Genomic DNA, 13787 nt, shown 5'->3' with positions numbered 1-13787 from the left:
CTGATTTCAACTTTATCTCTACTACGTTATCGATTTAGTTTGTTAAGCTTTGATTTGTTTTCCAACGTCTTACGTTGTGCTTCGTTCAACTTTGTATCTTCAACCGATTTATACAGTTCTTTTAGGATGAATGTAGTTGTCAGACGACTGACTCATTCATAGTCGAAGAGAATGAAGAGGATATGTGAGTAAACATCCATTTTTAGGAACGAAAAGCACCAACTTTCTATTACTGTTAGTTTTATTAGATAGATCCTTTTATATAATAGTGTATATTGTTCAGGGGATCTTATTATATTATCGAATAATATACTACTCGGTTGATAAATTTCTAAAGAACGCGTATCGCTGTAAGTTACCTGTAAGTAAACAAAACAAAAAAGTTGTCAACAATTAAAAGAAAAAATATTCAATGCGACCAGGAAATTCAATTAGCTGTTTCTTGGAAAGTGACAGATTGAAAATAGAATAGTTTAATATAGCCTAACTGTTTCTAGCTAAATCTTCAGTTAAACCGATTTGGCTGATGGGACGAATCAAACTTGTTTGTACATGTTTACCTAATTTATTCACAGGACATTACTAGTCTAGTACCAATTGAGAAATAATAGTCGAAACTAACTTCAATTTCGCACTTGGTAACTTTACTTGATATTCCATTCGATTGAATCATACTGCACAGTATCGCACAGTATATGATTCAGATTGTAAATAGTTTATGGTTATTTGTTTCACTTAAACAGAATCATAACACAAAATTAGAGTAGTTGAATAATATTTCCATTTATTTACAAAATAAAGCATTGTGTTTCATTATGTTTCGAATACGTCGCCCTAAGCGAAAAAATCTATTAAAGATGGTAGAAACGATAAAATGCTCTACCCCACTATCATAATCAGACAACTACTTCAGTGAAGAAATATGTATATATCAGTATGGATTACACAGTTCCTCGAATAATCAATGTTTTTAGAAACTCACTCTACTGAGTATGGCAACAGATAATATCCATTCTATTCCCTCTGTTGTAGACGGTTTGAACATAGATGAGTGAAAGATTATTCATTACTGTTTAAAAAAAAAAATATTACTCGTTCAAAAAGGGTGATAGAGATTACACCTTATGTTTTGCATGAGAATGGTATAGGTTATCATCAACATGATTCCTTGATGCAGACAGCTATAAATTTGGCTCAAAATTTTGTTGGAAGTAATAATCTCAATTTTCTAGTGCCTACTGGTTACATGGGTACTCGTTTCAAAGGCGGCAAGGACGCACTGGATCATCCAGAAGCAATTAGATGCATTTCGGCTTTTCTTTCTCCTTTAGCCAGAAAGTTATTCAAAGCAGAAGATGATCCTATACTCAATTATCAGAACGAGGAAGGGCAGCAGATCAACCCTGACTATTACGTCCCAATTTTGCCAATGGTTCTATAAATGGTGCAGAGGAGATTGGAACGGATTGGTCAACCAACATATTAAAATATAACCCCTAAAGATATTGTTGCTAACTTAAAACGACTTCTTATAAATGAACCTTTGCTTGACATATTTCCTTGGTATCGCGGTTTCCGTGGTAGCATAGAGAAAGTGTCTCCGGACAGTTACAAAATTAATGGTTTAATTAATCAAAAAAGTGACTTAGAAGTGGAAATAACAGAATTACCTGCTCAATTTTGGACTCAAGATATGAAGGAATTCCTAGAAGCGGGTATGACAGGAAGTGATAAAGTCCAACCGTTCATAAAAGATTACAAAGACTATGGTGGTTTTGATCATGTACATTTCCAAGTAACTCACAGAAAAAGGCATGAGAGAAGCTTTGGCCGAATCCTTAGAATCTAAATTCAAATTAGTCCGGACCCAGGCTACCAGTAATATGGTGGCATTTGATCCATCGGGAAGAATAAGGAAATACGATACTGTTGAAGATATTTTAAGAGACTTCTTTGAAATCCGTTTACTAACATATCAAAGACGAAAAAACCATCAAGTGGCTGAATTGGAACGTCGCTATAACATATTTTTCAATAAAGCGAGATTCGTTCATATGATTATCAAAAATGAGCTTATTTTCTCGGGAAAGAAAAGAGGCATACTTATACTTGAACTTCGCGAAAAAGGTTTTCAGTCTATTCCAAAGCTTAAGAAGGGTCGAGAGGCCAATATAGTAGCAAAGCGGGCTCGAGAAAGTGGCGAAGATCCAGCTGAAGCAGTTGATGATTTTTCCAGTGACTTCGATTACCTCTTGTCTATGCCAATTTGGTCTTTAACATACGAGAAATATTTGAAGCTTTTGAAGAGAAGGGATGATGTTATGACGAAGATTGACACTTTAAGTGAATTACATATTAGAGAGTTATATATGAAAGAACTGGAAGAATTCGAATCTACTTGGGATGAGATGGATCAAATTATACAAAGTATGTTGGATGAACAATACAGTTGCGCTACTTGTAAACGAGATGCACATGCAAGACAAAAAGACAAAGCTTCCATTGACAATGAAACTGGATCTTAAGCTGTTAGGCAGCGTTCGAAATCGTATACCACAAAATCTAAGGATAAAAGGCAAAGAAACAGATGAACTTGTTATAATAACTTTTTAAAAAGTCACTAGAAAAAATGTTTTGCCAAGGAGAATAGTACATCCTGAAGGAAATATTACAGGAAGGAGAGGGATTAAATATGCCCTTTTGTATAGCTAAAGGAACAGGTAGAAAACCAGCTTCCTCAATAGCATAATGATAATACAGAGAATTGAAGGAAACAATCATCTTTTGATTCGCCAAGTGGTGATGAGAATCCTCAAGCTACAATGAGAACAGCATCTGTGGCCGTCCAAATGCAAGTCAAGCGAAAGCGTTTCATTTCTTTCAATGACGAGGACTCATACTCCGAAATGATATCTAGCAAGTCGTCAACAGGGTTGAAGGGTTCGTTTTGTCAATATTACCAACGGAAAAGGGACGTATCGAAAGAAAAACCATCTTCGATCATTGACGACGAGGATTTTAGCGATTTGCCAATAAGACGTGCACTAGTCAAACAGTAAACGCTGCAGAATCGTCGGACAGCGACTTATCGTGCAGCTTCTAACAGAAACAGAAAACAAGAAAATCAAACTTATATTGAAATAACCCCTACAACGATTACCAGTAGGCTTTCAAACCTTTTCTCAAAACTAAAAAAAAAAAAAGATCCTTCCTCTTGAAACTTTTTTTTATGTTTCCCTTAAAATACCATAATCCCTTTTTTACTTGTTTTTTAGCAATTTATTGTGATTTATTTATTCTACGGCTTACAGTCTTTATCCTCTTCTAACCTGCTATGTGAAAACTTATATCTATGTTCTTTTCTTATACACCGTGACATACTGCTGCGTAAACCTTCCTGTCTTTATGATTAATCACTTTTAAAACGTTTATTGAATAAAACCTATCTATCATTCTAAATCTCCTTCTATAATCATTACAATTGCTTTATAACATTTGTACCCCTTCTTCAAACCATACTAGCCATTTGTTAATATCTAGCACGGTCTGCAGAAAGGTATTGTTCTCCGCAGGACGTTTATGACAAAAAAAGTAGTTTGCTTCTAATGCCAAGATAAACCTGCAGTCCTTTGAATTTTCACCTCTTTCTATCCATCTACTTCTCTATTTTCTACTTTCTTGCTTTTCATACCTCGCATATTCCCATACTATTACTCCTTACGCTACCATCCATTGTTTCACAACTTTCGATTGTACGGTCCAGTGCAAAATAAATCCATTTTATAAAATTTACTCGACCTTACCACCCTTGCGAAGAATCAAGTTCTTGCGGTCCTTATCAAGGTGAAGCTTGTTGATGACAACCTTAGAGGCATCAATACCAACAGGGGCAGAGGCACCGTTAGCCTTCTCACGAGTGACACGCTCGATGAGCAAAAGGAACTTCTTACGGTAGACAGAATTAATCTTGCCCTCACGACCTTTGTTGGATCCACGGACAACAGTAACTTGGTCATCACGACGAACAGGAAGGGAACGGACGTTGTATTGTTCTCTGAGTTCCTTGGAAAGAGGAGCAGACATCAACACACGGCGAACAGAGGAAGGAGCGGCGAAGTGAGCCTTTCTCTGCTTGCGGCGAGAGTCGGAGACATTCCTGGAGAACTTCATTTTGTGTCGTGGGTCTGGTGAAAAGCATGTTCTCCTTCATGCAAGGTTTGTGTCGTGTCAAGAAACAGTCACATTCTTCTTGGTTAGGGTAGGGCTGTTTCCCTTTTAGTTCGTTTGGCTTCGTAAAACAACATCCTTATACAGCATTAACGCAACAGCAATACTACACCCTAAGAAAATCTGAATGTTTACATGCTGAACTAAAATCCCTTTTAGTTTTATATTTTCCCTTGGTAGCTTTCAAGTAGATAATTTATTTATCTATAAATAAAATCACACTATAAAATTACATGATATAATAATTCGTTTCAAACATCAATCATTATTTCTTGCAATAAAGTCCGTTTCGTTTACGAGATGGTCATCAAATATAAACATATTACTTTCCCTTCTTTTTTTAAATTTCCCTTCCATATTCTAACAAAACATTGCAATCGTCTTTGCCAAAACAGGACAGCTAAATTCTTAGCTTATAAATGCTCATCAATTAGCATTTTTGTGAATGAAATGCACTCCTCGCCCTTTCTCCACATAACAATAGGTATATTTTGTGCGACCTGCCCTCGAGCACGTGCCAACTGAATATACCAGTCCTGAATGTCATTGTTTGAGTACTTGATACTGGAATACGGTGTAAGGTAATGAACATTTGGCAACCTTGTCACTGCGTGCTCTACTTGTGTTTTGGGTTTTCGAAATCCTGCTTTTTTATCCTCAACGAAGATACGGTACGTATAATAGCGATGCAATTGAAATGTTGAAGGCTCGGTTCCTTGCTCCTGTTCTAGTTGATAGTACTCTGAAGCCTGTTCATTATCCACGTCTTTCGGCTTTGTATTTAGTGACTCATTAGCAGTATGCTCGCCTGATTTTCCAGTTGGTGCAGTAGTTGCAATAGTATTCAGATGAGATGTGTCGTTGGTACCTTTTGGTTGCACATTAGCATGAAAGTCGGATTTCACGTCGCGGATGAAGATACCTAGCACCCGATCGGGGAAACACGTCGCAATTTCAGCATAGATTTCTAAATCTTGTTCTCCGTTGTCACCAATCAAAAGTACCTTCCTATCGCCAAGGTTTCGAATTGTATGTATAAGACCTGCACGCTTGCGTTGAGCAGCAGGCTCAACTAGGTTTTGTATAACACTGCTAAAATGCCTTAACTGCAACGAAGAGACGAATGGTATATTATCGGTATCAAAAAATTCAGAGATCATAGGCCAAAGCTGCCAGGGGGAATTGCTTACAAAGTGTAAAGTAGCGCCTAAATTTGTCACAATACGGAGCCAGTCGGAAACGCCTTCTATGTATTGATTTGTCAAAGGTGCCAAGAGCGTATTTTCTGCAACTTTCTTTGGTCCCTCAACTACCCTCGTATTTTTTACTGTGTCATCTATATCAGAAATGACTGAAACACCTGTACGACTCAGAATGGGAACCTCATTCAATACAGCGCGAGCTTGTTCCGACGTTGCAAAAGAACGAATGGCAATGGCTTCCACTGAAAATTTATTGTTTCTCGTTTTAAAGTACGGAATTGCCTCTTTTAATATAAAGTATCCATTTGGGTCAGTTATCGCTTTGAATTCAGCTACGCAATGTTCCTGAAAGTTGTCATCTGTAGAATAAATCCGAACCAAAACGGTTTTGTTTTTAACCGGACGGCTCAACAAATACGTTGAGCGTGTCATGAAATTATGCTCACACTGCTTTAATCCTATAGACGAAATATAACTGCTCTCCTTTGAAGGGATCATGAACTTTTGAACAAAGCTGGACAGACTATAATAAGATCGAGCAGAGGTATTGGATTGACCCGTGGAGACATTTTCCGTTTCTTGTTCACAGTATCTTAAATTGGGTTCACTCTGCGAATGTCCTTTACTTTCCCTGGACTTTTTTATATGTTCCACTGAAGGCGTTGCATTCATGGATGCGATTCCTTCTGGAAGACTTAAATTCGAATCAACAGTTTCCTGAGGAGGAAGACCAACATAACGACGAAGAAGACTTAACATAACTCGGTCTTTACGACCAAATGGGGTTCCATTAGGATCCTCTCGAACCCATCCTTGAACATGAACTGCTACTTGAGTAGGTTCTCGCTGAAATCCATTACCGGAAGAGCTGATGAAGCATTGAGGAAAAAGAGTTATCAAAAGGGAGGACGAGGCCTCACGAGGAAGCTCTTCTGAATTTAAAAAGAATCGTTTAAAAGAGCGAATCATGAGTAAAGTAACTTATCTTAGTTCCTACAAGACGTAGAGTTCGTTGAATTACTCGAATGCACAATCCCAAATAATGAGTGTGCGTAAAAATTCGATAAATTATAAACAAAGCCGGCTTGGATATTTGGAGGATCAATGAAAGTTCGCTTTTGTCTTTTTGTTTTCGTAAGCCTCAAGGAAATCAATTAGCTCTCAAATGAATTGAATTCTTACACATTACATGAATAGAGTGGAATTTACGAAAGATGAGGTCTAGTCGTTCATTTGATGAAACGTTACCTTGTCTTATAAGTATCTTTTATTAAATAATGAAAGAAAGCATATAATGAATTAACAAAAGAGAGTTCAACGATTTTAGAGTAATTATATAAGAAAACAGGTGGAAGAAAACGAGAAACGAACGAACGCCAAAAATACATTGAACACTCAAGGGAGAAAAACTAAAATGAAGAATTAATAAACAGCCATTATGCTTTTCTTCGAGCCAATTTAGAAGAACCAGAAACTCCTTTCACTCGAAAATGAACACTTAGTCTTGGAGATGTTCTTGAATGTCTGCATCATTGTCATCTTCCGTGTATGCATCCAATGGCGATTTGTTTTGATTTTTGAAATATTCTTCTCTTTGCTTGCGGATACGTCGACGAGCAGAATAGCCCCAGCGGAACTCAGCATCGGGATTTTCCTTTTCATCCTCATCATCTGTGTCAAATTCACCATGAAACTTCTCTGTTCTTCCATGAGTCATTTGAGGGTCGACATATCCTTGTTCTTCTGATCGCTTATGATCCTTCTCTTGAAGCTTCTCTCCAATTTTCATCAAGTAGGGCCTTAGTAAGAGATATCCACAAATGTAGATGCAGATACGTATCCAATCCTTTATAGTGTAGGATTGTAAATAACCAGTAAAGTCAATATTCATTTCGTAGCGTAAAAGTATAAAAATTTGATTTAGACTCTTTGGATGGTTGGTTTTTTCCAAAGCCCAGATCCTTCTTTCTGTACTTCTACTGACTTCTTTGGACTTGGTAGCAGGAACCACAATCTTATATAATGAAGCGTCTTTGCGATATGCTAAGTTATAAACAAACAAGTAAACAAATAGAGGAAAAACAAACAAAAGTCGATAAAAAAATAAGAATAATCAGAATATTCATCAAATAGAGTACAGAGTAGTGAACAAGAAAATAAAAAGGTACAAAGGAAACGGGAAATTTTCTAAAGTTCCCAACTCTCCTCTTTTATCATATTTTCATTGGAATCATTTAAAGCATCGAATTTCCTTTGCAAAGAAAGACTTCGCTCACCATCAGTACGATTGAAGGAGTCGCCTAAAGAATGAGGACTGAACTGAATAGTTTTGGGGGGCGACATTCCATTTGGCATAAGGCTATCGTTGCTTTCGTGCTCGAATTCCGAAAACATAGACAAAGCGGATTTTGATGTTCTATCTCCGGGTGCTGAGATGGTCTCCATCTTCATGGCAATTGGAGAAGGAGACATGAGAGGAGAAGAATCAATGTCCATGTCTTCATACTTCTTCTTCTCGTGAGGAGTTACCTGGACGTGCCAGTTCGTGTCCAGTACTCTGTGCAACAAAGCACTACGTCCAGTATGTTGCAGATTAGCTTCGTCGATCTTTCGAGCTGGGGTTTGCAAACGCGCGGGTATCGGTGTTAAAGACGCATTTTCTAAAGAAAGATTTTCAAAGGATGTGTCTTTCTTGGGAGTAGACTGAGTAACTTGTTCATCCTTTACTTCTTGAGGCTCAAAAGCTTCGTGCCCGAAAGACGAAGGAATGTTTTGATAAAACGTTTCAGTATCCTCCTCATCTTCCTCGATTTTTGGATCACCGCTGTCTGTATATTTCGATTCTGAGGATACAAAACCTTCTTTCGGTTTTTCAGACCCTTGGACTGGTTCTTCGACTCCAGAGAGCGAGACACTAGCGCTTGTTTCGAAGAATTGCTTCCAAAACTGGTTGCATTAGTAAAATGCACGTAAGTGGAAAAGACTTTCTTCCTCTCCTCAACCCGTACCTTTGATGACTCCCATATATTATTACAGTTCTTAGTATATTTCTCTATAATTGGAAGAATTCGAGTCGACACTGTTCTGTTACATTTCGCGAAATTCGCATCAATTTCGTACAATGCTAATGTAATTGACTGTTCCAATCTTTCTAATCTAAAAAAATTCAAATGTTAGTGCATAGTTTCCTCTTTGTCTTCAATACCTTTCCAGTTGACTCATTGAGGAAGCATTCACGAAATAGACTTCTCTTCAACCTCACAGCTGTGAGTAATTATAGTACAGATTGAAAAACAATGATACTTTACAAATTCTTCAGGGATTCTTTAAGAATTTAAATAAATATATATCTCTATTTTTTCTGCAACACAAAATCTATACATGGATCATTTAATATTTAGGTGCCTTCTTCTCGTCTGTTCATCTTGAATATCAGTAAATGTTTTATTGATTTTTGCTTTGACAATGTTTATTTTGTTTACGGAATATCGCTTGTTGCACTATTTAAGAAAGATGTAAACAACCATTATACCTGTCTTCTGCCAGTACCAAAAGGGATTGAAAAGATGAAGAATGGATCGGGGATTGACAATTCCTTCAACAATGGTGAATTTCATTTGAGTGATCAGAACTCTGGCTTGCAAAACTCCGTATCCTCAGGCAGCGTTAATACTGCTGTTAACGGTGAAGCTAGAACACAAGATGTAGGATCATCCTTCTCCGATACCGATTCACAACTTTCAGATCCCAATTCTTCCTCAATCTTATCAAGGCTGAGTCAGACAACCAAGAGCAGCCATCAGCTGCGCTTTTTCAAGTGGGTTCGTAAACTTTCTGAAAACCTTCAAGTAGGAAAAGAAAGCTCCTCAAATGGAGCTGCTGAAGGTAACTCAACTGATCCTTATATCGAGCTAGTAAGCGACCCAGCATACATTCCTGTTCTTAAGCAGATTGGGGGGTTTGACGAAATTAGGGATAACCTTGTTTTGACAGACTCCAATTTTGATGTTAAAGATTATGATGTAAAGTTTATGTACCTTCTTAGGAAGTATCTTTTGGATGGACCAGACACTGGTTTTGTTGTTCAGCATGAAAAATACATGCCCGATGGACCAAGAGTCGCAGCTGCAAAGGCTCATTCTGCTCTAGCAGAAAAGCTAGCATATTTTGCGACAAATCCAGGAAGCTCAGAAATAGATGTTGACAAAGGTTCTTTCAACGCGGCAAACGAAGAAGGCGTTCAATCAGCAATGAATGAGCAGAACGTTAAGTCTATAAATCACTCTGTCCAGGTTCAAGAAACAAACGATCGTTTGCGAGCCGTATCTCAGCTTGAAACCATACGCAACGAAAGCAAAGCTTCTTCAGAGCAAGCTAATGACTTTGGCCTATTCGTCATAGATTCAGAAATTCCCGATTATCATTTGGGAAATGAACCGAAGCGTAAAGAGATTCTAGATTTGTATGTGGAACTGGCGAAGAACAATGATCTAGTTATTGGACATACTGTAAAAGATACTTATTTTTTTGTATTTAAAGAGGATAGTCTTCTTCCTTTAGAAAAATACGAATACACTGCTAAAGAGCTTTCTTTGTTTAATATTCAGCAAAAGGCTTCCCGCTGGATGTTTCGAAAAACTCAGGAAGAACGATTAATTCATTGGGAACAGCTTCCTTTTAAGGTCGAAAGTCTTAACCATATTCCTTTTGTAGTTAAAGATAACTCAAATCAGCAAGATAAATCGGAGATGCCTTTCTCTGTACGAGAACTTGCTTATATGGAGACGCGCTTCATCGCTTTAATCTTGCCAACTAATTTACAAAAGTATAACTATCAGGTTCATCGAACTCTAGCAAGGGCCAGAGATTTTCAATCGTCTAGGTCTAAGGAAGATGAAATTGCTTATATAATGGAGCTGGAAAAAAATCCCGTCAAATTTCTTTTTGAATTGGATATTATGGAAAGTCTACCTTTGAATCAACAGCGTGCTCTTTGGGTACACCTTGCTGACTTTGCCTCAAAACAAGAAACCGATCCCCTATTGTCACTTTGGAAGCGACAAGTAATCCTTTGTCGAATTGGACATCCCAAGCTTCATACTGTGCCCATTTCGTCTTTTTTCTGCGTTGAAAATCAGCCACGTTTAATTGGGGTTAAAACAGCTAGTGCAACCTCTTTTTTCCTCGTCGATAGAGATTTTACAACTTACGATGCAAAGACTATGAGGTTGTTAAGTACCGCACCATCCCGATCTGCTCAGAATTGGCTCCTTGTTATGCAGCATTTAGAATTTCTTGGCAGGTCATTCCCTCATCTGGTTCATCTTGACAAGCACTATGGTTTCCTTGACTATCAAATGGAGTATTTCAGAAATTATACGGATACCAATATGCAGCAACCAGTTAAAAGTACTTCCAACTGTCAAGAAGTGATGATGCAGCAAGTTTAAGAAACTTCTCTATTTATCCATGACTTCAACCTGGATTCATGGCTTTAAATTACAGAAAAATGAACTATGCTAATGCTAAATTGTTTACAATTTACAATTGTTTAACCTATATAAATAATAGCTTATGTTAGGTTTTTAGGAATAATGATATCTTTTTTCATGAAAAGTTGAAAAAATTCAGAAAATTAAAGCCCGTTGAAAAATTAAATACGCTCGTTGACTTCATGAAACAATCATAGACAAAGTTTCTTTTAAAACAGATTTTGTTTATTTACCTGCCTTGGTTGTCATGGAAACAAGAAACTGTTTATATATTAGGCTAGACGTAAACAAACAAATATATCTAAGAACCAAGATTGAAGTATGGAAATGAGTGGAGGAACATGTATTACTACAGAAAAATATGAACCAGAGCTAAAGGAAAAATACGGAAACCCTGAGCCGCCGTCTTCAGGAGTTCTCTTAACTACACAGGTGTTTAATCCCTTCAACCCAAATTTTAAGTATAATAGGAGAGAAAAACAACATTCTGGGAGTCAACCATTGCCTAATGATATGCAAGATTTACTTGTCTCGTCAGCTGTAAAAGATGCAAGCGATTTCGAATGCTTAAATGGTAAAGAGGTTGAGGAAATTAAAAGGAAGATAAAAATCTTTCAGGGAAATTTGGATGTGTCCGTAAAGAAACTTGCTGTGGAAGCTAAAATCCGCGAGGCTGCCAAAAATCTGATGCTTGCGCAAACCAAGGAAAAAAAAGGTAAACATAAACAAAGCACCATTGAGCATTATGAGCAATGCTCTAGAAAAGTACGAGAGCTCTCTTCAAAAATATGGGTTATTGAACGAAAACTATCAGAGCTTTATTTCTTTTTGCTTAAGCATATGGTTGCTGTTTGCATTCGAGAAATCAAGAAACAGCCAAGAAACGGTGAACAACAAAGTGATTCGAATGCAGTATCTCAAGAAAACGAGGATGATGAGACGAAAAAAGAAATCGAGGAGGAAGAAGTGATGAATCATGAAGAAATACAACAACTTGTTGAGCGTATGGGATGGATGCTCGAAACAGTGCATTCCATGGGTTCATCTGTCCATGAACCTTCTGTGGTTAATGTTGTTGATATGACAGCTGGAGAGAGATTATTAGAGCAAGTTAGACATCTTGAGATTTTACTAAAAGGAATGCATGAAAGGAAGCTCGAAGAGGAAGCAGATGCGAAAGACATTGCACCTCGTTCTATACTGAATTTTTGGAAAGCATTAAATCGTTTATTTCAACAGGAAAATGAACACAAAGACTTACAAGTAGATTCCTCTCACGAACTAGAACAGGTTCAAATGCACCTGAAACCCAATTTTGATATTGAGTCTTTTTCTTTTTTGCTCAATCATTTGTTAACAAAATACCAAAGAGTTAGACAACTTTACTCTACTAACCAAGAATTATTGGAATTTACTAAAGGGGAAAATGTCAAGAAGATCGATGAACTTAGAAAAGTCGTGGAAGCTCAAAGTGAACAGGTTAAATCTCTCCAGGGAGAGCTAGGAAAAGCTGAACATAATTCCAATGAGTCGATAAAGGAGAATACTGTTCCCGAATCCAATGATCCAAGCGATGTAATGACGAAAAATAACAAGCAGATGCCGTCCTTTGAAATAAGAGATCTCCATTCTCAGTGTTCTTTGCTTTATGGTGAGAAGTATGAAATGCAGCAAGCCTCGTTGCTGCTTGAATCAAAAATCAATGAACTAGAAAACGAAAAGAAAGCGAACAAACTTATTGAGAAAGATCTTCTCGCTCAAATTTCACAACTAAAGTTAAAATATGAACAGCAAAGAGAGTCGAATGAATTCTCAAAGAAGTTGATAAACAACTTACGTGATGAACTAACTGCCATGCAAGCAGAACTCAGTGTCGTGAAAGCGATGAACACTCAATCAGGAGTCACGAGCGAAGCTTTGGACGGAGAAAAGCAGGAAGCCATCCAAAAACACATGGACGTTCTAACAAAAGAGAATGAATTATTGCATTCTCGTGTAAATACTTTGGAACTGGAGAAAGAACACCAGGAAAAGGACAGGGATGCTGTAAACAATCTTACTCTCAAACAGCTTCAAGTTGAAGAATTGTTTGCTAACCTAAATTCCCATAAGAAGATGGACTTTGGACTTATTGATTTTGGTTCACCAGAGAGCAAAGTTGAAGAAGGGAAACGGGTTGATGACAGTCAGTTGATACATGAAGAAGCCGCCGTTGATTTAATTTCGGCGTCAGAAAAACCAATTGACGAAGAGAATAATGAACACAAAAATGAAGAAACTTTAGAAGTCGAAATGAAAAGTCAAGAAATCATGAGTCAACATTCGTTGAGCAGTAAGGATGCCTCTGAAGAAGAAGAAAATATCCGTTCTGCTTCAGACAAGCGCATAGAACCGGAAGTTGCCAAAGACGTCCAGTGATTTTTCTAGTAAAGCATTATTCCTCAAGCTCCTTCATTCTATTACACGATTTTGGATCTCCATAAACCTTTTTTCATATCTTGTTTCTTTTTTTTGGGGGGAAAACCATAAAAGAGCCAGCTATGGCAAAAATATTTTATTTTACCTTATGTACATCGACCATAAAACTTGTGCGTGAATACTCATTTGATAAGTTTTGATGACGATTTTCTTTTATTTTTGGCAATTATTGATGAACTTATTTTCACGAAGCATTTATTATACTTCCACGCTCTTTTATTTGATTTTTGCTTGCATTCAATTTCTATAGCATTAAACTCTATCTATTATGAAATCCATTTTGATTTTGATTTCGATTTTCCTTTTACTTATATATATATATTTCTTGTATATATCGCTTTGTTTATATAGCAGTATACAATAATTCAAAACTTAGTACACCAGACAT

At 37.1% G+C, this 13787-nt stretch overlaps 8 protein-coding genes across 8 annotated transcripts; 3 read left to right on the top strand and 5 right to left on the bottom strand.

Moving 5' to 3' along the window:
* The first annotated feature begins 862 nt into the window (after positions 1–862).
* On the top strand, positions 863–4310 carry SPOG_04458 (DNA topoisomerase). Its single transcript, XM_013170536.1, has one exon. It carries the CDS (start codon positions 1815–1817, stop codon positions 2523–2525), a length of 711 nt encoding a protein of 236 aa, XP_013025990.1. The 5' UTR covers positions 863–1814; the 3' UTR covers positions 2526–4310.
* On the bottom strand, positions 2515–3262 carry SPOG_05609 (uncharacterized protein). Its single transcript, XM_013170558.1, has one exon. The coding sequence runs from the start codon at positions 2779–2781 to the stop codon at positions 2563–2565; it is 219 nt and encodes a 72-aa protein (XP_013026012.1). The 5' UTR covers positions 2782–3262; the 3' UTR covers positions 2515–2562.
* Positions 3681–4215, bottom strand: SPOG_04459 (60S ribosomal protein L26). Its single transcript, XM_013170537.1, has one exon. It carries the CDS (start codon positions 4168–4170, stop codon positions 3790–3792), a length of 381 nt encoding a protein of 126 aa, XP_013025991.1. The 5' UTR covers positions 4171–4215; the 3' UTR covers positions 3681–3789.
* A 53-nt stretch (positions 4311–4363) lies between the features above and the next one.
* Positions 4364–6455, bottom strand: SPOG_04460 (actin cortical patch protein). The gene has a single exon (XM_013170538.1). It carries the CDS (start codon positions 6396–6398, stop codon positions 4641–4643), a length of 1758 nt encoding a protein of 585 aa, XP_013025992.1. The 5' UTR covers positions 6399–6455; the 3' UTR covers positions 4364–4640.
* A 174-nt stretch (positions 6456–6629) lies between these two features.
* On the bottom strand, positions 6630–7448 carry SPOG_04461 (trafficking protein Pga2). The gene has a single exon (XM_013170539.1). The coding sequence runs from the start codon at positions 7318–7320 to the stop codon at positions 6928–6930; it is 393 nt and encodes a 130-aa protein (XP_013025993.1). The 5' UTR covers positions 7321–7448; the 3' UTR covers positions 6630–6927.
* SPOG_04463 (uncharacterized protein) lies at positions 7336–11074 on the top strand. Its single transcript, XM_013170541.1, has one exon. The coding sequence runs from the start codon at positions 8996–8998 to the stop codon at positions 10877–10879; it is 1884 nt and encodes a 627-aa protein (XP_013025995.1). The 5' UTR covers positions 7336–8995; the 3' UTR covers positions 10880–11074.
* Positions 7383–8700, bottom strand: SPOG_04462 (DASH complex subunit Ask1). The gene is made up of 3 exons (XM_013170540.1): positions 8635–8700; positions 8438–8585; positions 7383–8375 (listed from the first exon to the last, which is right to left on the bottom strand). Exons 1-3 carry the CDS (start codon positions 8649–8651, stop codon positions 7617–7619), a joined length of 924 nt encoding a protein of 307 aa, XP_013025994.1. The 5' UTR covers positions 8652–8700; the 3' UTR covers positions 7383–7616.
* A 155-nt stretch (positions 11075–11229) lies between the features above and the next one.
* Positions 11230–13695, top strand: SPOG_04464 (uncharacterized protein). The gene has a single exon (XM_013170542.1). The coding sequence runs from the start codon at positions 11243–11245 to the stop codon at positions 13337–13339; it is 2097 nt and encodes a 698-aa protein (XP_013025996.1). The 5' UTR covers positions 11230–11242; the 3' UTR covers positions 13340–13695.
* The last annotated feature ends 92 nt before the right edge of the window (positions 13696–13787 follow it).

This window comes from Schizosaccharomyces cryophilus (genome assembly GCF_000004155.1).
Source record: "Schizosaccharomyces cryophilus OY26 unplaced genomic scaffold supercont4.9, whole genome shotgun sequence".
In the NCBI taxonomy this organism is placed as follows: Eukaryota; Fungi; Ascomycota; class Schizosaccharomycetes; order Schizosaccharomycetales; family Schizosaccharomycetaceae; genus Schizosaccharomyces; species Schizosaccharomyces cryophilus.
This window is presented reverse-complemented; position numbering and strand designations above follow the sequence as displayed.

Excerpts from the sequence above, each read along its gene's own strand:
- SPOG_04458 (XM_013170536.1), top strand. The coding sequence starts at position 1,815 with ATGAGAGAAGCTTTGGCCGAATCCTTAGAATCTAAATTCAAATTAGTC.
- SPOG_04463 (XM_013170541.1), top strand. The coding sequence starts at position 8,996 with ATGAAGAATGGATCGGGGATTGACAATTCCTTCAACAATGGTGAATTT.
- SPOG_04462 (XM_013170540.1), bottom strand. Across the intron at positions 8,376-8,437 it reads ATATATGGGAGTCATCAAAG|TTTTGGAAGCAATTCTTCGA; the intron begins GTACGGGTTGAG and ends TAATGCAACCAG.
- SPOG_04459 (XM_013170537.1), bottom strand. The coding sequence starts at position 4,170 with ATGAAGTTCTCCAGGAATGTCTCCGACTCTCGCCGCAAGCAGAGAAAG.
- SPOG_04464 (XM_013170542.1), top strand. The coding sequence starts at position 11,243 with ATGGAAATGAGTGGAGGAACATGTATTACTACAGAAAAATATGAACCA.
- SPOG_05609 (XM_013170558.1), bottom strand. The coding sequence starts at position 2,781 with ATGATTGTTTCCTTCAATTCTCTGTATTATCATTATGCTATTGAGGAA.
- SPOG_04461 (XM_013170539.1), bottom strand. The coding sequence starts at position 7,320 with ATGAATATTGACTTTACTGGTTATTTACAATCCTACACTATAAAGGAT.
- SPOG_04460 (XM_013170538.1), bottom strand. The coding sequence starts at position 6,398 with ATGATTCGCTCTTTTAAACGATTCTTTTTAAATTCAGAAGAGCTTCCT.